The 26,618-nt window shown below is 35.6% G+C and overlaps 2 protein-coding genes across 3 annotated transcripts; one reads left to right on the top strand and one right to left on the bottom strand.

Annotated features, from left to right (window-relative positions):
* The first annotated feature begins 3,344 nt into the window (after positions 1-3,344).
* On the top strand, positions 3,345-4,072 carry LOC113764005 (cyclic dof factor 4). Its single transcript, XM_027308033.1, has one exon. It carries the CDS (start codon positions 3,490-3,492, stop codon positions 4,003-4,005), a length of 516 nt encoding a protein of 171 aa, XP_027163834.1. The 5' UTR covers positions 3,345-3,489; the 3' UTR covers positions 4,006-4,072.
* Positions 4,073-10,272: 6,200 nt separating this feature from the next.
* On the bottom strand, positions 10,273-25,753 carry LOC113763355. 2 transcript variants are annotated; one of them, XM_027307126.1, is made up of 18 exons: positions 25,300-25,753; positions 23,630-24,029; positions 23,474-23,545; positions 23,310-23,372; positions 21,586-21,798; positions 20,582-20,842; positions 20,258-20,458; positions 19,395-20,156; positions 18,149-18,436; positions 17,230-17,385; positions 16,078-16,502; positions 15,338-15,794; positions 14,637-14,948; positions 13,223-14,009; positions 13,065-13,123; positions 11,846-12,331; positions 11,196-11,234; positions 10,273-10,638 (listed from the first exon to the last, which is right to left on the bottom strand). In XM_027307126.1, the coding sequence occupies exons 1-18, from the start codon at positions 25,671-25,673 to the stop codon at positions 10,453-10,455; spliced, it is 5,541 nt and encodes a 1,846-aa protein (XP_027162927.1). In that variant the 5' UTR covers positions 25,674-25,753; the 3' UTR covers positions 10,273-10,452. The 2 variants fall into 2 exon arrangements, with proteins under 2 accessions (XP_027162927.1, XP_027162926.1); XM_027307125.1 differs by having other exon boundaries at positions 20,258-20,842.
* Between the last annotated feature and the right edge of the window lie 865 nt (positions 25,754-26,618).

Raw genomic sequence — 26,618 nt, 5'->3', positions numbered from 1 at the left:
TAGTGGCAAAAAGCCATTGTAAATGAGGCTGCTTTATTGCTAAATCAAATAAAAAGTGACACTTTATTAAAGTAAATCTCATATCAAACTCTCTACTTTGATTGCAATATTGCGACTGAAAGCTACCCGGGCCACAACATACAATTTTAAGTGGTGAAAAGGTAACAACAAAGTCCTCATCAAATCCATAGATGCTCTAAAAGAGAAGACTTGAAGCCAAAAGGAATAGCATTACCATAACAAGCATCCAACTATTGGGATCGATTCTCCCTTTCTTTGTCAATAATAATATTAAACTGTCGCATATCACATTTGCATCACTGCCCTTTATTCCATTCATAAGTCATTATACATATATACATACATATAAGCTTTTTGTTGAGGACCAAAAGCTAGCTAGCCAAATATAATATCAAATAACACTTAATAAAAACACTCAAAAAAAATAAAAAAAAATGTCACGTCTTTTTCCCCCCGCCCACCACCACCATCATCACTCCCCTCCTCCTCTTTCCTCTTCGCTTCTCTCTCCTCCTTCCCCGCTGCCACCCTTCCCTTCTCTCTTCGAAACCACCGTCGATGCTTCCACTGGCCCAACCTCCACCGCCTACACTTCCCTCTCCTCCCTCTTCTTCTTTCCCCTCCCTCCCCTCCCCTCCCCTCTACCCCTTCCCCTTCTTGTACCCGACCAGATTTGATGGGGAGTGGAGGTGGGGGTGGGGCGGTGCTCCAGCTTGCTAGTGGTGGCTAGGAGAGGGAATGAGAGAGAGGGTGGTAAGTGGTCGTGATAGAGAAGCAAGCGAAAATATTAAAAATACCTAATAAATTTTTAAATATTAAAAATACCCCAATATACATCTACAGCGAAAGTTTTTAATATATAAAGTTATAGTAAAATTTAATTGAAAAAATACCTCTAAAAAATCTGACTCATAAGAACCTTTAATTTTCTTTCCTCTGCATTTTGTGTTACCAATGGATTCAAACGAGAGCTTACATAAGGAAACGCATAAATAGGGAATTAGCTGTGGAAAAAATATTGCATTTGAAAAGTAAAAAGTTAATTGGATGATTGCTACTCAACCAGCAATGAGAATCCAACATAATGAGATAACCTCTAAAATGTAGAAATATGGTCTACCTCAAGCGGACTTTTGCTTTCTCACCAAGTAAGGTGTTAATTAAATAAAGTATTAAAAATTTCTTATTCTTTTTTTATTATTTAATTTCTCACGCAAAGGAAAAACGATTTTGCCGAAATGTCTACTATCACTTTACCTTACCTTTTCGTGAAATAAAGATAGAAGTACGTTAATAAAGCATTCGTTCTTTTTCCCTTCTGGTTGGTAAAATGACACTTTCCGTCAAACAGTAACGTTTACTTTTTCCGTTTTCCTATGTGATTGCAAATTCAAGAAGGCAAAAGTACAAGATTTTAGGCATTTGTTGAACTTTACATTTGAAAGTTCCAGTTTGCAATTATAACATGGTAAAATTACATTTTCTCGCCCTGAAAACTAATGAAAACCAAAAAGCCACCCCTATAAATTACTCTTACAAGTTTACCCCCATAAACTTTCAAAGTCCTGAAAAAAAGAAATAAAACTTTCAAATCCCTGTTTTGCCACACATAAGCACAACCATATTCGTTGGATATACACTGAAATCCCTAACAAATCAAGGCGGACGTAGGAAGTAGGAAGTAGGAAGTAGGAAGTAGGAAGAGGGAGGAGGGATGGCGAGAAAGAGAGAGACAGAGATAGAGCTCAAATCAATCTACACAAATTCATGCCAAGATCCAGCAAAGTGTTACCTAAAAAAAATAGAAGAACAAAAGGAAAAGAAAAAGAAGATGTCAAATTCCAAAAACTATTAAACAATGAAAATTCTTGTACAGTTGGATTGTTTCAACATGCTTATCTAAAAAGCTAACAAAAAGTGCAAGATGGAAAAAAAGAAGAAGAAGAAGCCCAAGTCAATTTCTATCATTCCAGCCAAGGCAGAAACTATTGTGGGTCTTCCTCAATATGCCCTATATAATAATTCAAAGTGAAACAAGTGCTGTTGTTCCATCTATTTAATATTCATACAAAGAAGAATCAGGCTTTTTTTTTTTTTTTTTTTCAGAAAAGAATCCGTGCTTCTGCACCATGCACATGTAAATATTTCATTTTCCAATCCTTCTTCATGTTCTTGGAGCTTCATGGTTAAGTTTAAAAGTTCATGACGGTGATGCGTCGACACAATCTTAATCTTGATCATCTATACAAAGCCAAACCAAACCAAATTGTACTTCTTATATACACATACATATATATATATGGATAAATATGTGTTAGCGTATAATTGTGTGGATAATCAATTAAATTAATCAAATCGAATGAACTTTGAACTTTGAACTTTTAGCTTTACCTCTTTTATCTTTATGCTCCCACTTTCAGATACTTTTAGACACAACCTAACCCGGGTGCGCGGCCCACCTGGAGAGACTTTCAACAAAACAAGATGATGACGTGGACAAAAAGGCTCAGCATCAACTTTTTTCCGCCCGGCCCCACTTTGGTTTCTTCTGGCGGCTCTCATTATCTGTACATGAATTTTTACGTTTCCTTTGGTCTATTTATGAACTTTTCGATCCGTAAATAATAATACATTAAAATAAAATACCAAGCTCCATCAAAGTCGGGATAGGACAATATGTAGTTTTGATTTATGTGGTATAAGATAATTTTGGGAGTTTAATATTAGATTTACCTTCTTGCATTTGACGAGATTAATTGTTGTGATGTCTTATAACACGAAAATTAATGAAAAACATAAACCACTAGGTTAATCAATAATTGGATATTTAACTATTCAATATCACAACTTTTTTTTTTCTTTTTGAGCAAAGAGAGTACTTTTTCTATACATGTATATATATATATATATGGCTCATTGAGCCTCCACTACTTATTCCCATCAACCCAAAAATTTACTCGCTCTATCCTGCAGACAAGTAGAAAAAACCAACCCCAACCCATCAACCTCCCTCTTGTAAATTGTGTGCCTGTTTGTCTATGGCATACAATACAGATACATGTACATAATGTCACATAATACATATATACGTCTCTCTATGTGTGCATGTATACTCTACTAAAAATGTCTTTTCAAGTATACGTGGAGTTTTATGGTCTTGTATTACCCTTTTGATCTGTCTCTCCTTATTTGAATTCCATGACATCCTTCACTTTTTGCTTTTTTGAGAGCATATCTTTTTGTAGATTACATGAACCATCTATATATGCAATCTCCGAACTCCCTCACCCCTCAAACCTAAGTGATTGTTCCTTTGTCCTAGACAAAAAACATAGGACATACCATCTAACTCTCCACCTCTTCCTCTAACTCTCTCTCTCTCTCTCATCTCTCCCTTCTCATCCCTCTTACATCTCTCTCTCTCTCATACACACTCGCTGAATCACACACACACACACAAACATTCATATGGCTGAGAGCGGTGGTGGGATCAAGCTATTTGGAGCAACAATTGCAGTGCAAGTTAGACAAGCCAAAGATGAAGGAAACAAAGGAGAAGAACAACAAACGGTAGAAAAAAGGCCAGACAAGATCATACCATGTCCTAGATGCAAAAGCATGGAAACCAAGTTTTGTTATTTCAACAATTACAATGTTAACCAGCCAAGACACTTTTGCAAGAATTGCCAGAGGTATTGGACGGCTGGCGGGGCCCTTCGAAACGTGCCCGTTGGTGCCGGTCGCCGGAAGTCTAAGCCTCCGGGCCGTGGATTCGTGGCTGGTTTATCAGATGGTTGCAGCTTGTTTGATGATGCTTCTGGGGTGCACCAGTTTGAGTTTGATCATCATCATGGGGTGGTGGAGGAGTGGCACGTGGCATCAGAGCACGGCGACTTTCAGCACATTTTTCCGGCGAAGAGGAGGAGGAGCAGTACATCATCAAATAGTCAACCTTGTTCATCTTCTACTTTGTCTTGTAGTTGAATTATCCTCCAAGAAAATAAGAAAATGATAGAAACACAACAAAAAAGGAAAAAAATATTTGCTAGTTGCTTAGCTTCTTGTCGATACAAGCTGTCTTTACTTTTTTAATAATTCAGCAATCGTACTTAGTTGAAATGTTCCACAACGCTATCCAATATTCCAAATTAATTTTTTAGGTCAGTACTGCCAAAAATTGGACTAATCAGTGATCTAATCCTCCAAAAATAACATGAAAACAAAACATCGTTGTCATCTAATTAAAGGGTTTCATAGGAAAAAAACAGTGAAGGAAAGCAAAAGAGAACATATAAATATTGACACACTACCACTCTGACAAAACTTGCATTAAATAACTGAAATTTGCTCATGGTTTCAACAGATTGGAAGATAAACTAAGGAGCTCTAATTAATGAATTGTAGCAAGTTGACAATCAACAGTACTATGGGTAGATGGTATTAATTTTCCTGACCTAAGTGTTTCCTTTCTTGTTCTTTCCTTGCCATGGTCTGATTAGAAAATGTTAAAACTATGCAACTTTGATTTTGATTGGTATTAAATGTCTCACACATCCTTACATAACTTTTAGTTAATACAGTTTATAGTATATTTAAAATTCTAATTAGGGGGATGCAAGATTATAACACATCTTGCTTTGTTCCTTTGTTCTTGAACTAGATCAGTTTAGGTAACAGGTTTTCTTTGTTCATTCAAAATTTTCTATTAACAAAGATAGAACTGTAGTGCTCATGCCAAACTTCCCACTTGGATTACAAGAAAAAACAAAGATATATACCCATAAAATACCAAAACAACAAGAGTATGTTAGATAGATGTGTAATCCATTTAGTCTTTCTTTATCCTTTGCCAAAGAGAAAATTTTTTTTGCAACTAATGGGGGCTAGATATGATGACTTGCTGCTATTAGGTGCAATTTGACGTAACAACTTAACTCTTTTTGTGACTGGATACATGATTGTTCAAATTACCGTTGGGAAAAAGCTTTGACCTCGATAAACGAATTAAAGTTGTTGTCTTTTGAAAAATTAAAAAGTTACCTAATAGAGTCGTACCAAACAGGTCTTTGTAAGTACCAAAAAAGGTTTTTATAAGTACTAAAAAACTGACCTAGTATTTACTCCAATTTTTAGTGTATACTATTTGCTCAATCAATTTGAGTTATTTAATTTATACGTTTTTATTCCAGTTTCAATCCATTCCAGTCTTTGATTTTATGACGACATAGAGAGAGTATATATAGGAGCTAGGTTAAAGGGTTCATTGCGGCTGGCTTATCAAATTAAATTAATGTTTATAATATGCCACTATAAGACCTCAATTTGAACCTCCTCATGATTGTGTACAAAACCATAGATAAAAAGGGAGAGAAAGTTTTCCTTTTCTAAAGCGTTTTACCTATCTTCATAGGGGAAAAATGAATGTGTCTTTCTAATACGTATGCTTTTGCTGCTAAAAAAAAAAAAAACCTGTCTCATTTAATTTCGTTTTGTTACTCTCCAAATTAATCAACAAGAAAATCAGCAATTGCGAATGAATTAAAAAAAAATGGAAATGGTAATATGCTCTTTCTACACTTTAAAGTCCCACCCCTTACCTCACCAAAAAAAAAATAAAAAAATAATAATAATGGAAAAAGAAGAAAGAAAATAACATTGTGAGATCTTTTTAGTCATGAACTTTATCTTTATAGGTATTAACCATTTGGTGCAATGATGTGAGGGAGAGGAAGGAAAGGGACAAAGAACCAAAAAAGAGTGCATGTCGAGTTAAAAGCCATAATTCTTTCCTCAATATTGAACGGCTAGGACCACACCTTGAGATTATTCGAAATGTAATCAAAGAATTTTGCTATAAAATAATTGCAGTTTGTGGAGTCGTCTCCCAATCTTTATTTGGTTGCAATTTAAGACTTGAAAGAAAGCATATTAACGGAATCTGATCCAAGAGCACACACTCAGAGAATTCTCACAAGGATTCTCGTGCTGAACACATGCACTTTAGTATCAAATTTTCTTGTAGAATATGTTTACATCACTACAAAAACTGAGGACTTGAGAGCAATATTGATCTGATAACTAATACAATGGGGAGTGTCCCTTTTTTTTTTTTTTCTAATCTCTCTTTTTTCAAATTTTTTTTTTTTTTTTTGGAAACAAGAGAGGGGTTAGACTTAAGAAGTGGAAAGGGGATGGAAAAGTTGAATTTGAAACTTTTAATTCTTAAAATCTCAATCTTAATTGTTAGATCAAGACCTCCTTGATAAAATATCTCTTTCCTAAGCTAACAAGAAGCTAGTGTCTAACTTTATCAAATGCCTTTTGCTTTCGTGAAAAGTGTCCTTCTTCACACTTTCGTGAAAATTTTCTCCCAACCACTCAACTTTCCACCTTTACGCTCTTTTGGTCGACGTGTTATATAGGGGCACAGATCATTCGTTGAGTATAGCATATTTTGGACGAGTGATCCGGGTAGGTTTACGATATGCATGATATTATTTTTTTTTTCAATGAAAAGGAAGATTAATTGATCAGTTTAATATGTCTAAACGCTTACCCTAATCATGCTTCGAAGTACGTAAAAATTATCTTATTATGTAAGTGGTCAATTAGTTAATAAGTTGATAAAGCTTAAAGAAGTTTCCTTCATTTCAGAATTTGTCAGTCATTAGTTAGAGGCAAAAGTTTAAATAGAGATCACCATGCTAAAGGGTCCTGCCGCTGCACATCATAGGATTAGTATGAGTAGCTGCTTTTTTTTTGGGGAGGAGGGGGGGGGGGGTTAAGATATATATAAGCAGCTTTAGTATGTTTATTTCTAAAACACAGCAAATACTAGTGTGCTTAAATAATAGTTGGTACATATGATATGACAGTTTAATGCAGATCTTTTTAAGAAGAATGGAAAGATGGCTGCCTCAATTCTTAACAAGAAATATTCGGCATGCTGAATGAGAAGACTCTATTGGTGCATGCTAATGTTTAAGAAAGAAATTATTACCTTAATTTAGAGCTGAAAATTTTCATGGCTTTTGGTGTAGATTAAAAACTTCACTCTTGTTACATACAGAAAAGAGCTAGATTATACTAAAAATGAATTGATCCCGACTCCTACAATCAGATAATTAGCAGGTATTCCACTTCAAAACAGAGAATATTAATTCATCCATCGATAGCTAGATTTCAGACATTTGCTACCTTAACCATTTTGCCAAAAAAAAAAAAAAACCACTCAGGCATGCTACAAAATCCATGTGTATCTCTCTTACGATTTCATTAATGTCAAGATCAAGAAAGGGAAAAATGGTTGGGAATAAGCAAAAAATGTGGTTCAAGTTTAACATTTCAACCATTCCAAGTTGCTTTTCCCCTTCAAGATAGCTCCTCGGGAAGGATATTGAGTTCCTTATAGACAATTGGGGCAGCGAACCTAATCAGCGATGCCATTGTTGGATGTAAGGCTAATTCTTGAGCTGGCTTGCGCCAACCCTTGTTAAGGAATCTCACTACAATCAGGCTCGTTGCTTTTCACAAGTACATCTTCACAGATTTCATCTTCATGATCTCCTTCTACTTCTAGGCTGTATATAGTGGATGCTTCAGTTTGTCCTTCCAAGCTGTATGTCAGGTGCCGTTCTTGAGGGTCTTGGCATTCCAGTCATACTGTGGCACCTGCATGCATGGGGCAACAAGCTTAGATGAGATGTTCTACTGCACCAACAGAAAGTAAAGGCTCCGGTGAGTTAAAAAAATAGTTTAAGTCTGTTTGGATTGTAGATTGTATGAACATTTTTTTTGTTTATGATACAACTTATCATGATGTGATATATACTTGTGACACAAAAAGATTGTTCAAAAAAAAAAATGTAGTTAAAGAATTTAACATTTCTTTTTTTTGAATAATGTCTGTCCGGACAAATTTAGTGTTTTTTATTGACCAATATTTTGACAAATCTACGTTAAATGTCAGAACATTGTACATTTTTATTCTACATTATCAATTCTCTCAACAATCATATGACAAAACAATTTTGATTGGATAAAAAGTAAGATGTCCACTTTCCAATAACGATTTGTATATTTTAGGAACAGAAGAAAAATAGTAGTATTTCTTTAATTCTGAAAAAAAAAATTATCTATGTATATAACTGAAATCACCAAAAATAATTCCAATTCCCTACCCATACAAGGGCAATTCTAATAGACATGCATCCTGCAACTCAAATGATTTGGTGAAACCCAATCATGATTGTACTTTGTTTCCGAAGCAACTTTAATCATGTGATGATCAATTTCTAAATTGAAAAGCAAAAATGGTTCACATGGCATGGAAAATGGCGCAAGAGGTTCAAGATATATGAAGTGAGATATATGGCAAAAATTCTTTTATTGGATCTGCAAAAAATTCAGCGTCTGGCTTCGGCTATATATGAGGAAAGTTTTGTAGAATCTTGTTAATGTTGTCTTACCATGCCTACTTTGCAGTTAGGAAAAATAACTTTCTCCCACCGTTTCACTTTAATAGTATTGTTTTCCATCTGTCCCAAATTATAGTTCACTATTCAATTGAATAATTTAGTTAACTTTTAATTTATCTAAAATACCCTTATTTAATGTACTTTGTTATCAATGAATATAACTTGACTTATTCATTAATTTCTTTGATTCATATTTTGAATGGTGCAAGTTTTCATCAATATTGTTATTGCAATTAATGTAAAGGTATAATGGTCAGATATACTACTAATATTAATGTAAGAATATTTTAGAAAAATAATAGGTTAGGTTTACTTTTCCAATAAAGTTAACTAATTTTTTTTTTAACTGTGTGGGAAAACAAATCAAACTATCAAAGTGAGAGGACGGAGGGAGTAGCTCTCTTTTTGCTCTTTGAGCATATGTAAAACCATACGTAATTCTCTCTCCTATTCTTATTTCCTTTCCTGTATGTGTGTATTTAGGGTGCTTTCACCACGATTTTAAAGAAAACACCTTTTTTTCTTAAGCATTACTAATATTATTATTTTGGAGAGATAATGAGTAAAATGAGACAATTAGGTTTATGAAAAAAGAAAAAAGAAATCAAATAGGTTACAAGAATACAAAAGAACAAAAGCTATGGGCATTCATAAAAATTTAAATATTAGTTTTTTTGGTGTAAAATTAATGAGTAAAATGCAACAGTACCGCCTTTATAGGCTTTTTAAGAAATCAAATGGGTAACCAAAAAAAAAAAGTAGTAAGAAGAAGAGAGGCATTATTTGAATAAGAGTTCACGATATGTCTAAACAATATATACAAATACAGGAATCTCTAAAATTAAGGAAATGAACCATCATTTAATTTATATCTATCTTACAAGTTATACCTCACTTAGAGTAGAATTTTTCATTTGAATAATTTTACTTCTAGCACATGTTTACTTTATTTTATTTTATTTTATTTTTTGCCTTTCATAAGACAAGATTAGAAATGTCAAATACTTTTTTTTGTCTTTCAAAAGAAAAGAAATGTCAAAGTTGGAGAGACGAATGTTATGGTATGAGGTGATAATCAATCCTCTTTCTAAAATGACAAACTATATAATCCTTAACTACTACATTCCCAAACGCGAAATCTGTAATCCTTAACGGCTACAGTGTAGTATCTGATTTTCGAGTTACAACCAATATCTTTTCAAATGACTCGTAATGCATATTAACCAATACTAGTGCTCAATACACACCCAATGTGTGTGCAATTAGAAAAATGCATAATATTTATGATCATATATTTTAAATAAAATTTTTATTACTGAAGCAAACTTCAATCTTTTAAATATTTTTCATAAAAAAATTTTATATTAGTAGTTATAATATTTGCTGATAGTTATGTTGAAAACTCATATACTTAAATAGTTAAAAGTAAAAATACTCATATGTAGTTATAAGTAGTTAAAGTAAAAATAGTTTTTATAAGGGTAAAAAAAATTCATAAAATGACGACTAATGTTAACTCCAAACTCCTTCTTTAAACTTTATATAGAGTATAGATAAGATACAAATCCTGTAAAATTTGCAATACAAAAAGAGTTCTACCTTTAAAAGGAGATGTACGTCGGTGTAATCAATATTTTAAGTGCAACCTCATTTCCTATCCTACAAGGAAATTGGACAGATATTTTGGACCGAAGATCCCGAGCCCCAACTAGAGCAGGATTAACTCTGACCAAACACACATATATAAGCACAGTACACTTTCACGTCCAACATATATCCGATGACAATGTGAACTTTCACGGTTTTATGCGTCTAGGACAACAACCATCCCTGCAAAGTGAGTCCAAAGAAAACAAAAATGGTGGACTATTTGTCAATAATTTTACTACAAACAGCATATACAAAAGTTATGTACAAAAGCTTATTCTAATTTGTGGCACAAATAATTACCACTTTACAACAAAGCGGTGCTCATGGGATTTGCAAAAAGATGTTCTCGGTAAATTAATTTTGATTTCTTTGTGCAGCTCCCTAAAAGGCTACGCAGAATTGCAGGAGGCTCCGGACATGTGGTCTGGTGCACCCTGCGCACTATTATATGCTTGTCCAGAATCAGTTTCTCTAGCAATTTTCTGCAGCTCTGGAAAACAGTAAAACATATTGTCAAAGATCCACCAGTACAAGCACTCGTATTTCATGGAAGCATACCAGATAGAAATGTAAGCATGTTTATGCCGTTTCAAAACTTTTAAAAAAAAATAAAAAACTTCATCAATAAAGCTACAAGAGCTCAGGCAAAATATTAAATGACTGAGTTTTTTCTGTTAAATTATATGCAAATTTAGTGGCCAAATTTTTTAGGAAACTATAGTAGAAACGTAATCAGTGGAGTAATAACAAAAACACTTTTCACACCAATCACTTTTGAGTGATAAATTGATTTCAATGGCTCTCCATTTCCCCCCTTCTTTCACAGACAGTAAACAAAGAGGGAAGGGGAAACAGAAAATGAAAACCAAGCTTATCAAAATTCTGTATATCCTTCCAGATTCTTGGCAAACATAAACATCTCTTTGCATTAGAATTGAACCCTAAAACCTTCCAAAACCAATTAATTATTTTTGGATCTTCCTAGGGAAATAGAAGTGCAACAAAAGGCACAGGAATATTTGCTTCACCACAACATTAACAACGTACCTGAGGATTTAATGCACCCATTTGCTTTATTATATCATCCTGCAACAGACAAAAAAGGATGACATTCAAAAACCAAGTTACAGCAGTTTTGCATGTGTATGGAGATACGTAATAGCTATTACACATGAACGACGATCGTGATCCCTAAGACTATATGAACAGTTGATAATCACCATGACGAGCATTTAAAAGATCTCTTGGCCTTAAAGTACTTTCTGAATACCTAAAAACCAATAAAACATGTATTTACAATTTCCTGCCACCATCGGTCAACAATTTTAAAGTTGTCACATAGCATAGAGCAATTGGAGGTTGACTCCACCAAACCTGAATTATCATCCCCATTCACCTTTCCAATAACAACAAAGATAAAAAAACAGATTTCTACCCAATTGATGTTACATAAGACAGAAAAAATGTGTTAATCTCCTGCCTATATGTTCTGGATCCACTGCAGAAGTAGATACCACTTCATGAATGCAAATTACCTGAAACCTATTCCAGGCAGCGAACTTATATAATTCCAACAGAATGTACATTAACCAACACAAGTTAGACAGTTTTCTAACCAGAGACAGCAACAAGGAGTTGAACATTGTAGAAATCATGCTTTGAACAAGCATTTACAATTCATATTGCAAAACACTTACTCTTAAAATCCCTGGATTTTGCATCACGATACCAAGAATGCGACGTACAAGCCCCTTGTAGACAAGTTCATTGATGGTCCCATCTCCATTAATCCAAGGAAGAATAGGATATACAAAAGGATCACAAGATCGAACCTCAAACGTGTCGACTCTTGGATTCACTTCAGCAGAAATTACTTCAGAATGTGCACGGTCTTCTACTTCATTGGATCTCTGAATTACACTTAAAGGTTCCGTTAACTCTTTAGGATGATTAAGAATTGTAATTTTGTGGACATCATCAGTGTCTGTGCTTATCTCATCTTGTAAGCCAACATCATCTTCTTGACTTCCCACATTAATGAGCTTACGCTCCTCATCACTTGTTCCTTTGGAATCTACCAAAGAAGTTGCTTGAGGATTTTGATTAGATTCAGCCACAGAGGCCAAAAAGTACTTGGATCGGTACAGAGAATCAACAACATGGATGGCATCATAAGCACTGACCTATATCAACACCATGAATTGTCAGTTATTAACAAGTCTTTCTTTCTAGCTTTAATTGTTATACTCTATCAGTAATCCATTCGGTTCCCTCCATGCTAAAGTTGAATATACAGAAGAGTGAAGACAGATAAAAAAAAAAACATAAAAATAAGAACCTGTGGAATATGGGGGTTTTCAAGAAAAGGAAGCAGTTTGATCATACTTGTCAATGTATATGTTTTTTAAGTTTGTAAACTAATAAATTATTCTCCTCACTAACAGCTTCGACTAGGAGCATGATTTCCCTATGGGTTATTTTACTACTAGAAGCATCTCCAGTGTATAAACTTAACATATATATACTACAAAACAAAAATCAACAACATTTTCCTTGCAAACAAAATGTCGTCCAGCCATAGAACTTTTATTAGCCTAAAGTTGGGGTGTAACCAGATCCTAAACATGGCAAATCCACAGCCTTCTCTAAGATCTGGACACAAAATACAACTATTGTCTAATCCACGATAAGCTGTTCACCAAACGGCATGGCCTTTGCAATTGGTGGAAATAAAGCACATAAATGCTTTTTATTATAATTCTCCAATAATCCTAAAATACAAAAACTGTTGAAGCGTAAAACATCTTGACTTAAAATAAAATGCAATTATACCCCAGCAAAAAAATGAAAAAAAAGTTAGATAAGGTTTGAATAAAAGTAGAATGTGGCAGAAAGAATAAAATCAATTAAACGAACCTTAAAAGCTCGTCCAAATGCTTCAAGCACATCAACAACAATTTCTAACTCCTTTTCCCCTAAACATAAACATGTTGTTCTGATTAATTTCGAAATGATATACAACTTTAACACTTCTGTAAGTTTAAATTCAAACATACAAACAATCAAGCAATTACCTGCTATGTTCAAAACATTGGCAATTTCTTCCATGCTCAAACCTTGGTCACCAGACTTCTGAATGGCAGAACAAATAGTTCTAAATAGCTCTGCATGAAAAGGAGAATTTTCCCCATCATGAAACGAAGAAACTAGATGATCAGCATAGCTTGTCATAGATTCCCAAGGTGACTTATGGGCAGCTGTAGCAGTGCAGTTGATTCCCAAATCATATTTTGCCTCATTCAGAAAGGTACATTCATCAGAGAGAAATGAGGTGCCACCACTTTGTGGGCGTGGGGAATTACTTTGATCCTTGTCACAGAAAAGTGAGACCCCAATGCTGTCCTTGTCTTTAAACAATTCTAAAAAGCACATTCTTGGAACTGTCACACGACTCAAGGATAACCTTATTCCAGGAAAACCTTTTTCTCGCCGGCATATAATCTCACCCTCGCCAGGCATTGATGTTTTTAGTCTCTTAGACTTGTCACCACAATATTCACTTGTATCATTTTTACGTTTAGAAGTTCTGGAGTCCTCAGCCTCTCCAATACCATCCTCTGGCAAGCATGGTGTTATTGACAGTTCGCCTAGAGAGATTAAAGCGCACAAATGAAAGATGTCTCCACATTGTAAATCTGCAGGAAGTTGAACTTCCTCTTCCATCAAATCCTTCTCCCTTTTGTCAAGCCAGCTAGCAAACTTGGAAGCTCTTTTGCCAGCATTTGGTGGAAATGGAGACAAAGATATGCTGTGCAAGAAGTGCTGAGAAAGTGCAAATGGACTTGTAGCATTGCCACCAATCTGCCAATTGGAAATAAATAGCTCATTTAGAAAACACACACAACATTCCAAAGTAGCTTGTAGAATAATGAGGCATAAATATCAATAGGACCAAGTATACTCTAAATGACCACTGGAAGAAGCAAATAGCTGCTTTTAGCTTTTCCTCCTTCAGCTTTGGTCCAAGAGTGCATAAGCATGCCCTACCACCTCTTGACACAAAACACAGAACCCTTACCTCAATTAAAAAAATTCCAAGCTGAACACAGTTACAAGGATGCAAAAGAATATATAAATGAACATTTTATTCCATTTGAAAAGCCCAAAAAGAAAAAAATAGGAAGAAAGACCACAAATTTTATCTTAAAAGCCAGGACTTTTGAAAGCACATTAAACCAATAGAAAAGTGCTAATAAAAAGTAGCTTTAACTTTGGCACATTGAAGCAGTTGAGAACATATAACAAGACGGAATTTGCCAAAACAAGCTTCTTTCACAGTGGATATTAAATTGGACACTAAATTGACACTATTAGCACAATAGATATCTTAATTGCCGGATTTTGTATTTGACAGGAAATTACATACAGATTTTATGTCCTTTAGTATAGCATTATTGCTAATACAAAATAAGCATGGAAGAAGAATACCATAATCTTCTTTTCCCTGAGGGAGCTAAAAGCAGCAAAAAGATCATGCTGAGAATAGCGCCTCAATGTCTCAGCCAGCAATATTGAAGCCTGTGGAGTAATTGAGGTGCTCAGAAAAATGAGCTTAAATAATTCTGCAGCATTAGAAACTGCAACTGATCCATATATTCGTCTACTAGTAGTATTGCCCTCGTTTAAAAGCTTGTTATACTTTTGAACAATACGATAAGAACTTGATCTTTGAGCAGAATTTGTACTTCTTCCACCACAAATCTGACCCTCTTGACAGACTTTATCAGTATTAAAGGGGTCCTGCAAGCATAACAGTAAAATTGTGAACTTGATTTGCTGAAGATTTCAATGGCTAGTGCCTATAACAATAGATTATTTTAGGCAATGCTAAAGCAAGACACTTTGTTACAGACTTCAATTCAGACAAATTTTTTTTTTTTTTGGCCTGAAGGAGAGGGGGGGGTTAAGTTTCACAACGCCAACAAGAGATGAGAAGGCTTACTCATGTAACATTAAGAATCTTAGCACAGTCACCTAAAAATTTCTAGTAGTTTTCCTATTTGACTTGAATATCATTGGTTACTCACTCAAAAGCTCAAATTACTTAAATATACTCAAAACAAATCCTGCAATTAATGTCTCTAAATATATACTGAAGAAGCTCAACTGCAAAAGAATCTGCAACTTACCTGTCCATGAGACCATTCATAAGAATCAACTCGCTTGGAGGTGTTCGATTTAGCTATCGTCTTGTATCGTAGAACATCATCCAGGGCTATCTTTATATTACAGTCATCAAAATTATCCCAACGTGTGTGAGACTTTAACTCTTTATCATGTTCAGAGCAATCAAAAAGGTTCTCGTTACGGTCCCCTACCATCATGGCTTCCCGAACCAGTGGTCTTCCATCAACCAAGTTTAATGAGTTCTTTTGGTATTTCTCTAGGCACTTTTCATATCTCTCTGCAAGCATATTGCACAGTCTAAGGACAGCTTTCCTGAACTGTGGAGTACTATTCAACATCGCCATTCTTCTTCTGCAGGTCTCAGGAGGTGCAGGCAGATTTGAAAGAGAACCCCAATCTGTGCGATGATATTTTGCCCCCAGCAAAGCACGATTCCTCACATAATCGATCACTAATTGCCTATAATCAACCAAAAAACTTTACCATGTCAAAGATCCAGATGGCAAGAAATATCAGTATCAGAATACAAGCTGTAGTCCACAGCAAAAAAAATCATCAACCACATATTGACCAATACAGCTAACCTCAGAATAGAATGCTAAGAAGCTACAGAAAATCAAAATAGATATTCCCCGGTATCATTAGCTCTCAACTGTTAAAGGAGTACCACTAAAAAAAAATGCTTATTTACTCCATCAAGCAGACTGGTTTGGGCTTTGCATGTGGAATTGTCACTCTTTACCTGTCAGCTTCTTCTGTCCATGAAAATCTATTCTGGCGTCCTGTTTTCAGCTTCGATAGAGCATATTTGTGAATAAAGAATTGATCATGCTCATTTTCTTCATTTGATTCTTGCTGTTCTACAGCTTGCATCTGATCATTAATATGCTCTTGCAGCAAATGACTTCCATAATCTCCCAAGGAAGTTATGAAAGTATCTTCTCTTTCTGTGTCAGATATTTGTGCAAGCCTGCCCTTACTCCAATATCCTCCCTTGGTTTCAGACTTGGCATGCTTTGGGGACTTCCCTTTAGAAGATCTTTTCCTTTTGCGTGCAGAAGAACTAGATGTATGTCTCAGTGGATCAAATTCATCGCCTTGAGCATAAGAATCTCCTCCAAAACTGGTGAAGCGCTTTTGTCTCTTACCTTGATAGACACGAAGCACCTGAAAGTAGCAGTTCTTACTTGATGTTCGCAAATGAATTGAACAATGCATCATCTAAAGCCTTCAAAAAACAGATGGTGGAACCATGTAAAGAATGAATAATGACTTGCTTTTATGCATTGATAGAAAACCCAAGTTTTATTTTTCAATCTTCTGTGAGTCCTAGCTATAAAATCTCACCTGTCTCCAAGTAGGTCCCAAAGAGGATCCAGTCAAAGTAACTACCCCTTACCCCCGCCCCCAATGCACAACAACCTGAGAAAGGAATACAGAATTGTCATCTTTGCATTAGATCTAAGCTACTAACTCTTTTGCATACCAAAGCATCATGACTTGATTCATTCAGGCAAGCAGTAACAGGCAGCAACTAGAACCAACTAAATCAAGCATGTGGGGAGCTCAAAATTACAGCTAAAAGATCAATGAGTTATGTACATAATTATCTGACAAAAAATTATAACAAAGCCGAAATGAAGCAAAAAAACAAGACCAAACAAGGGAGGAGGTTTTATAATGTAAACAAATAGGTTGGTTTGCAGCAGATTTCACAACAAAATGGACATGTTCATGAAAGATAATGACAAAATGGATCACTGGGGGGAAAAAAAGCAACGCAGTTTAACTAGGTGATGCTATTAGGCAGATTTAGCCAAAAGGTTTTATGACAGTTGATAGATAGTGCAGGATAGTGGGTCACGCCCAAAAAAAAAATGAAAAGCAGACAAACCTGCTCAACGGTCAAATTAAGATCATTGGCAATCTCCCGACATTCTCCGTATGACAGTTTTTTATGTGGTTCATCAGTTACAACACGCTTGAGGAGCTCAGCACGCTGATCAACTGTCATAACCCGAGCTGAGGCCCATGATCGGGGGAAGAATATCTGACAAATTTAATTTCAGTTTAAAGGAGAGAAACGAAGTAAAGGCTGGGAAAGCAAAGTTTGTAGAGAAAAACATGAAACCATACAATTTATTATGTCCACTCATTATTTTACAATAATGATTTGCTAGGAAAGGAAACAATAGTACAGAAACTTCACTACAAAATGTCTACCGAAAGGAAAGCTTGATTAGTGCTACAAAACCAAAAAAACCCAAAGGAAAGCTTGACTAGTGCTACAAAAAAAAAAGGAAGCCAACTAAAGGAACCTGATTATAAACTGAGTTAATAAATCACCGATTTAAATCTAGGACGTCTCTTTTGCATTGCCTAAGAGAACTAACTTCTCCAGCCCTAATAAAACAAACAAAATAAAGTAACACTTCCAATGTGTAAGGTGCACTGTACAAAGTATTAAAGAAGTCAAACAAACTACTCTAACCTATCATTTCAATCATACACCTAATCCAACAAACTGAAAATGAAAATGCCGAGGTGAAACAAGGAAAAACAGAATCTGTGAATTCTCCGAGATACCAAGTATCTTAATCTTTATATACACAAGAACACATTAAACTGGCATATTCAGTAAGGAACCACAATTATTCCACCACAGCACATCAATAGATTTATAGCTAATTCACTGCAAAAGGTAGTTAGGCTAAACAGAAACTCAAGAGAACCATACATGTTTCCTGCTATAACCACCAGAAACTGGTAATGCAAATCAGACATCAACAAGAACCAAAAAATGGAGACAATACCTCATGAACAGCAGATCCAGGGAATGCATGTAAAGCAGCTTTTGAGTCAGCAGCTGAATAACAGTACTCTAAAGTGTTCCAGTACTCATCCACAACTTTTCTAGTCGAGAGAACAAAATCATGCCGGACATGAGGGCGAAGATCAGGAAAAATGAAACCACAAGTTGAGGCTACTATTGATACTGGTTCCTCAATGTAGGGTTTAAGTTCCAATGCATGGACAAGGGTGGTGATATCCTGAACTTTGGCTTCACCATCAGAATGCCCCGCTCTTACAAGGCGAATCAACTACCCAAGAAATTCTTAAAGTTAGGAATAAATCGTAGAATATAACAAAACAGGAAAGCTAATAGAATCCTTCGGGAGAAAAGTTACCATGCTTTTTCTAAAGGAAGACTCAAACACAATGCCAAAGAAACAGTTTGTAAATGTCATCCATTTAACTGGGGGCAAAAAAAGATGATCACTCTAAAAATTAAATCAACTAGGAAAAAGGAAAAACACACAAGAAATTCCATATCTGGTGTAGCTCCTTGTTAATTGAACCAGAATTATGGGTAATAAGGTTTTAGATTCCACCACAGATGCATCATAGTCAATAGAATAAAGAACAGATTGAAGCCAAAATCCAACAACTTCAACACTTTGTCTCTAAACACATGCATCAAGCAGATAATTCCATATGTCTGGTAAAAGCATCGGAAGGTGTAAACATTTGACATTCTTCTTAGCCCCTCCCCAAAAATCAAGCCCTTGAGTTAAGTAAACTCATCAAAGGAAAAGGATAAGCAATGAAGCACCCATAAAACTTCTCTTTCTTCATTTAACTGCTACTCAACCACCTGCAATAATTTGAAATTTTTGATCTTCCAGCACTCCAATTAGTACCATTCAACATTATTATAAGGCAAAGCTCCTATTAAATATTCAATTGAAAGCTTAAGCAGAATTTTATACTTAATTTAAAGTTGCCAGGATCTGTTAAAAACCATTCTCCATGTCAAACTTCCACCCCTTCCAAGCACATTGATGTAGTACCTTGAAAGAATTTATAAAAGGGAGAAGAATGAATTTCCAAGTTTTTTACATGTTAGACTCCTTCAATAGAAGCATCCTTGTGTAGTCTATTGAGTAGCATTAATTTCTCAACACATTTAACAGATACGAACCAGCATTTATACACAATAAGCATTACAACCCAGACTAAGCAAAAGATTTTTTTGTTATCACGTATTACAGACTATACCTTCAAGCGTAGCAAAATGTCAATCAACCTTGATAGGCGCCCTGTTGCTTGAGTATCCATCAGACACCTATACTCTTCCACTGGAAGATCAGAAAGGCGCAGACCCATCCTACATTTCTCAATCAAATTCTCGAACTTTTGGGTTGAACCCACAACCTGTAAGAACAGCTCAAGAGGCATGGCCTTGATGGCAGCATCTAGACCAAACATTTTGCTAGTGCTATGAGGATTTCTCATGTCATGCCCATTTTTTTCGATGGATAAAGGATCATTCCAACCATGTGAACCCCTGAGGTAGTTCCACAGAAAGATGTGAAGCAGCTTTGTACGTACCATCTTTGCCAGTACATATCCATTAGCAAGCCTTGCTTCAGCTTGCTCAGCTTGAGTATCCGAATGTACAATCGTCTGAATCCTCTGGACACTATCCAATACAGGAGTTGACTGTCCTTTCTTCATCCGAGAATAGCATTGGCGGCGTATTTGAATCTCAAATAACCTGTGTCTTTCTTGAATTTGACTCAATACTTGATCAGACAAGTTAGAAATAGAAGGGTGCAGGACCACCTCTATAGTACGACTGGCACTACAGTTTGAGATGGCAGGCATATGAATAGGAACGCATCTACACTGACCTTCTTCCTGAAGCTTATTTAAACTACGTGCTAAAGTCCTCCTGTCCATCATTGAGCTCTTTTCCTTCTCTAGATTCTCAATCTCAAGCCTTCTATGCAGTTCAGCTTTTATTAAGAACTTCTCTTCCTGCTCCAAATAGAAAGAGAAAAGACTCATTTAAGGTAAATGTAAAGAATACCTAGGCCAGTCAACTTAAGAAAAAGAGAGTTGATACATAAGTAGAAAACCTTCAACAGCTGAAGAATCCGCTGCTCCCTCAGTGCACTGGCTGCACCTAAGGCAAGACAAGGATACTTCTGGTATGAGCGGCGTCTCATGGGCACTGGCACAGGAGGTGAAATATTGTTTTGAATACCATTTGATGCAGTTGTATTCACAATTCCTAGCTCCATAGCAGGAACCCTTCCACTAGCCTCAGAGGCTGGGCTCTGTGGATTGTTCAGTGTAAGCAGCATTAAGTTATCCTCTGCATTAGCTGTTGAATTATAACAAACTTCTGGCTCATTTACAGTGGCATCATCTGCAACATCTTTGGAAGTGGAGGAATCTACCTCTTGAATGGTTGGAATGAAGCTGTCATCAGTTTCCCAAACCACTGGCTGAGGAACACTTTCAATATTTTCATGCATTACCATTGCTGTATCACAAGGGATGATATTAGATGCTTCAGAATTGAAGTTACGAGATGTCCAAAACCGATATACATAACTCCTTTTACAGCTTTCTGCCTGCAAATGCATCCCAAACCTAGGGTACATATCAAGAAGGCGATCATAGTACTGCTTATTGCATATACCTAGCCGTCTGCATACCTGTTCACAACATCACAAATCCCATTAAAATTAAAGATAGGCATTATTATTAAGAGTCAACACTTATAGTGCCCAAACTCATAGAAAAGGCACTTCAACACCTGTCACCACAAAAAGTATACGAAAATGCATCAGCTACATTTTTTCCTCATATTTGATGAAAATTAACAGTCCAATATCTAGTTCCTAGTTTGATTTTGGCAAATACAACCGCCAAAATGGACCATTGCCCATAAACCTGTATAAAGTTCATGAAATCCTAGCAAGAGTGTAAAGATTAAGCACCTCATGCATTATCAACTCAGGAAACAAATTGCAAGAAAGGAAAGTTGGATGACAATATTGGCCAGGACATAACTCACTCCATCAAAGGGTTTGATATAAATGAATGGTTATCTACTAGTCCAAGCTCCTACAAATATCTATAAAATGATACACTCTAGAAGACTTTTATGGTGCAAGTTATGACTTAAATCCAAATGCTTAAAGCTCATTTTGATGATCTAATGCCAATATATAACCTCAAACAAGACTAAATCAATGAGAACATTAGTATTGGATGAGATTAGATGAAGATCACTACTTAATATTCAACAAAAAACAACCACTAGGTCTACAGCGCTTCAGAATTTCCTTGAAGATAAAACTTGTTCAAAAGGATGTGAAATGCAGAATGCAAAAACAAAACCACACCAGCGTACAAGTATTAACTTAAGAGCTTTTCAATAAAGAAATGGACGCACTTCAGTGAATGTCAGCCCTTTGGAGCCTTCAGCATCAATCATATCGTAAATTTGATGATCAATAGGAAGTTCTACAAGCTGATCTGTGATTTGACCCCTCTTTCCTAATTTTGTTGTTTGTTCCACATCAATCTCATCATAACCTTGTCTAGATAATTTTGGTTCAAAATGTTTCGGTGAAAACTTCTTCAACAACCGCAAACACTTGACTTCCTGCAGAACACACACAACATAGTAAAAGTGACAACCTACATGAACATTTATTATATAGAACAATCATAACTGATGGACTTTTCTTCTATAATATATTATTTCATGAATTAACTTGTAGACATCTCCACAGGGTAGTTGCTTAATTATTAGAAGTTGTGCAAGTAAAATGCCACAATAAAGAGCCCCAGACCCTCTGAATAGAAAATAAATATATAATACTCAAGAAAGGACAAAGGACTCATGGATCCAAACCACTGAAAGTAACACAATGTACTCAAGACATGTAAAATATTTCCCTTACCAGTTACCACTTTCCAGAAGAACTAATCAGGCAACCATCTGAAGCTATCCCTCAACTATTTGCCTACATGCATACAACCATAGGTCCTTAAAAATGCTAATACAAAAAATGTTTCAAATGAATTGAAACCGGGGGGGGGGGGGGGCAAATTTTTTTTTTTTCTAACAACCAAGATATGCAGTTCTCCTCTCTGTCTTGGAAGAGGTTCTTTCATATCAATGACTAACTCCAAACAAATAAAAGTAAACTTGTCTGCAAGGAGGAATTGAAAAACAATGACAACAGTAAAAGGTATGCCTGATGTTAACTTGTACCAAAAATTAAAATACACCGACTTGTTTAGATTAATCCTCTATTTCTGATTCTCATCCAAATTTGGGTAAATGTCAAAGTTTGAATTGAAAACAGAATTAATAAAACAGAAAAAAGTAACTTGTATGGAGTTTTCTGTCCACAAAGCACGTAGAAGAATCCACAGAGATGTCAAACTTCTGAACCAAAGATGAACGGCAGTTAAGAACCATGATTAATCAGATGATTTTGTTTTAATCTCCAAGAAAATCACTCCCTCCCAATCCTCCATCGAAAATGTAACCAAATTAGTGATCATTCAAACATCCTACACAATTTTGACATGTAGAGATGTTAAAACAAATAACAGCACATCAAGGGAAACAAATTCCAATCAGCCAAAAGCAACATCTTGACCAACTTACAAGTAATTTTAAATCATCAAACAAGCACTTAATACAGCTACAAAAGCGTGCCCAACATCGTTAAAACCATAAAAATTGGGAAAAACATTGATGTGCATCACATTATCCAAAACCTGTGTAGCCCATTTACAAGTACTAAAATAACAGTCTGAATATTAACAACTTGAATATCTTCAAGTTGATCTCTTTTAAGCTTTCAACCGACAAGCAACATTCGAACTTTGTACAAACTCCTTTAACAGCTCGAGAGAAGCCTCATGATACTCTAACACAAGCTACGCCATTATCACCTTGTTAAAGGATGTGACAACCAATATTACAAGGAATCCAACATAAAATTCTAACAGAGGGCCAAAAGAAGAATGTATAAAATGTTACCAACAGAAAAAGTGATTCCGTGAAATAAAAGTTAACTCTGAAGCTAAGTGATGATATTTCATGCTAATGAATTAACTGGAACTCAATCTTCACACTAAATGCACAAATCTACTTACTTTGTTTTTCACTTTAGTAAAACATTCCTCCACAACACCAGCATCTTTCAACCTGGGACATATCTAACAACAGTTGGAAAGAATGATGCAATTAGAATGAACAAATATACTCTTATAAAAACAAGCAAAAGAGCAGTTGAAAGAAAAAGGCAATAAGACCATACATTTCTCCAAGCTCTATGCCCAGAAGTTCCCCGATAACCAAGGTCCTGCTTAAGATCTGACACGACAAGAACCTGGAAAGGCAACAGTCGGATCACAGTCATGCTGCACAAGAGAACATATAGAAGGATGAACATCTCAATTTAAATATGCTTGACCTTTCCATCAGCCTGTTCAAGTTTATCACAAATAGCTTTTAGTGCTGGTAGATAGTCTTTTACATTCACATCCTCTTTAACAAGTCCTTTGGGAAAGCCAGCACTGTTTGCAGCAGTTACATCTGCAACATCACTGTCAACTAAAGGTATATTCTCTTTAATGATTTCAAGCCTCTGTTGATATCCCAATTGCTTTCCATAACGGTATAAGTGCAGCATGTTGGTTGCCACATTCGAAATTGTTTTTTTCTGCCCTTCATCACATGCTTCTTTAGTCTTCACCACCGTTGTCTGCTTCAAAATCAATCCTCGGCATTCCAGTGCCTTCAATATGTAAAAAATGTCCTTTCCTTTGATACCAAATTCCTTAGCAAGTTCACTTTGTGTAACTCCACTAGTTCTGCAAATGCACTAAATATCACTACCTGTTTTTGATTTGATCTGACATTGTACAGCGGTCCAAAATCTTAACTTCACTTATACAAATTAAGCAATTTGGTCCCACATTTTCTAAATTAATGTCTCTAGATCTCTATAGCTTAGAGCAAATTGTTAAGGGCCCAACAGCACTTCATAAAAAGACATACACGATTAAAGAAATACTTGCAAAGTTCATTGCAATACCAAGCAAAGACCACTCACATTCTGATACAATTCTAGCAATGGGTAACTGTTCAAATCTAGGGTACCTAGATTTGTGATTGTTCTGGAACATAAGACTTTAGCTATCACGACCTATGATCGCAGGCACTAGGGTTAGGGTTCTTTCAAGTATTCGCAAGGTATGAAGATGGAACTTATCTTCCGGGACCATGTAAAGCACCATCAAACATGATATTTTCCCATGCCATTAAAGAACAAATATCTTACATTCTTTAAAGACTTATATGGGACACCAAAAGTTGCGTGGCAATCCATGTTTCAATTCATTCTACCCAATTCTGAATTTGCAAGCACTACAGTTGTTTCCACTAAAAATTTCAACTTTTAAATAATCAAAATTAAATTAACAAAACAGCAACAATTTCAAGGGCTCAAAAATTCAATTTTTTTATCCATTTTAAAACACAAAAACATTGCCACTGCGGCTTTGGTCCTTCAGCTAAACAACTGCCCCAGGAGAAAGCGGTTAAAGTCTCACTTCAGTGTATGAATGCTATTAGCATGTGAACTGACACATCACTCTCTTCACATTATAAATTCTCTTCTTGCATACATGGCATGCATCCAAACTCGGTAGTGTAACAAAATTTTAAACTGATACTGTAGCAAACATTTGTCCTTTGTTTCATGTACACAAATGGTTAAAACAAAGTATTAATGTCGTCATGGATTCTATTCTTTATTCTTCTAGTACCCCATTTAGGAGAATAACAATAAAAGTGTAAACCAAATCCTATAAAAAGGGCTTAATCTCAACTGATGCTGAATTTTGTAAAAGCTTATTTCTGAAAAGCCAAAATCAGAATTCGAAAAGCAGGTTTCTTCTAGCTTTGATTCTGGAGAAGAAAGAAAAAGCGTTGAGAACAGGTCGAATATACACCGATAGCACCAAAATCAATTGAGAACAGGTCGAAGATACGCCGATAGCACCAAAAAAGCAAGAAAGCAACATTTTAAAAAAAAAATTAATGAAATAGTGGAATTCCCAAATTCCTATTTCTCCTTACCGAGCAATGGCAAGGCGTTCGAGAGTCCGGCGGTGCTTTTCATTGATTTTAGAATCAGAGGCCTCGATATCAGTAATTCCGATAAAATTACTCCGAAGCCGTTCGGAAGCGACGATTTTCATATTCATCTGCTCACATTTTTCAAGAGAATTGATTAAAGCATCTTGACAATCATACGCGTCGCCTTCGACCTCGAATCGGAGGCCGGGAACGTTGAGGAGGTTCGACCACAGGGCAGCCTTGACGTTTGGACAAAGAGGGAGGCCGTGGGCGGAGAGAGATTGGTGGAGCCTCGGCCATAGATTTAGGAGGCTCAGCCCACCGCCACCTTGCGAACATATCTCCTCTATTGCTGAGTGGACAACGGAATCCATTGGAATATAGGTATTAAACCATGTGAAATTCTCGGTGGCGTTGGACGGTGAAGGCAGGAATAGAAGGCGGGAAAGGGGCGGCCGGGCGGCGGAAGTATTGTGTATTTTTTGTTGGGATTTTTGCTGCTTACGCGATTCGAAACTTCAATCAGTGACCTACTTAGTTATCTGGGGAAATAGCACAAGTAGTCCCTAGCGTTTTCGACATTAACTTTTTCCGATGCCTTAAATATGAATAATACATTTTGGACTCCCCAAAAGGTATAGGTGGCAAATCAACCTATTTAATTAAATTTATCTATACCCCGTCCATGAATAGATGGATATGTGTATCTTAATAAGTTTATATCCATGAATAGATGTATATAAATGGGTTAGCCCCTTATAATAAGTTTATACATGATTGGTTCAACTGCCTATACTAATTAGTGGCAGTTCGACTGCGACCTACTTCCTAACTCTTATGCTTTCCCCCTCTTAATTATTATTTACTTTCCTGGTTGAAGGGGATAACATATATATTATTGGATAACCCATCAAACCCAATTAATTCATTTAGAATTGTCTTTCCCCAAATCTCCTCTCTTTCCCCACCCTTTTTTTTCTCCAAATTTTTCATTTTGTCATGATGTTAACTATTTTTATTTTATTATTTGTTGGTTTTATCTTATCATTTTATTTTCTCTTAGTTTGTTAACTTGCTCATTTTTCAGCATTACCAATTTATGATAAGTTTTAACCTCTTTTCCTATCTTTCCAAAATAAATTTTAAATTTATACATGAAAAAATGTTAAGGGTTCAAAATTTTTTGATTAAGTTTTTATGTTAGCTTTTATAGTACTTAGTTCAAATTTTTATATTCTTATTATTCAATTATTAAATAGCATGTAATTTTGCAACATAAAAGTACGGATATGAAAAAAATTGATAATTAGGCTTATTGA

Source organism: Coffea eugenioides, chromosome 2 (assembly GCF_003713205.1).
Source record: "Coffea eugenioides isolate CCC68of chromosome 2, Ceug_1.0, whole genome shotgun sequence".
Classification (NCBI taxonomy): Eukaryota; Viridiplantae; Streptophyta; class Magnoliopsida; order Gentianales; family Rubiaceae; genus Coffea; species Coffea eugenioides.
This window is presented reverse-complemented; position numbering and strand designations above follow the sequence as displayed.

Excerpts from the sequence above, each read along its gene's own strand:
- LOC113764005 (XM_027308033.1), top strand. The coding sequence starts at position 3,490 with ATGGCTGAGAGCGGTGGTGGGATCAAGCTATTTGGAGCAACAATTGCA.
- LOC113763355 (XM_027307125.1), bottom strand. The coding sequence starts at position 25,673 with ATGGATTCCGTTGTCCACTCAGCAATAGAGGAGATATGTTCGCAAGGT. Across the intron at positions 20,157-20,257 it reads GGATTCTTCAGCTGTTGAAG|GAAGAGAAGTTCTTAATAAA; the intron begins GTTTTCTACTTA and ends TATTTGGAGCAG. Across the intron at positions 18,437-19,394 it reads ACATTTTGCTACGCTTGAAG|TTGATTCGCCTTGTAAGAGC; the intron begins GTATAGTCTGTA and ends TTTCTTGGGTAG.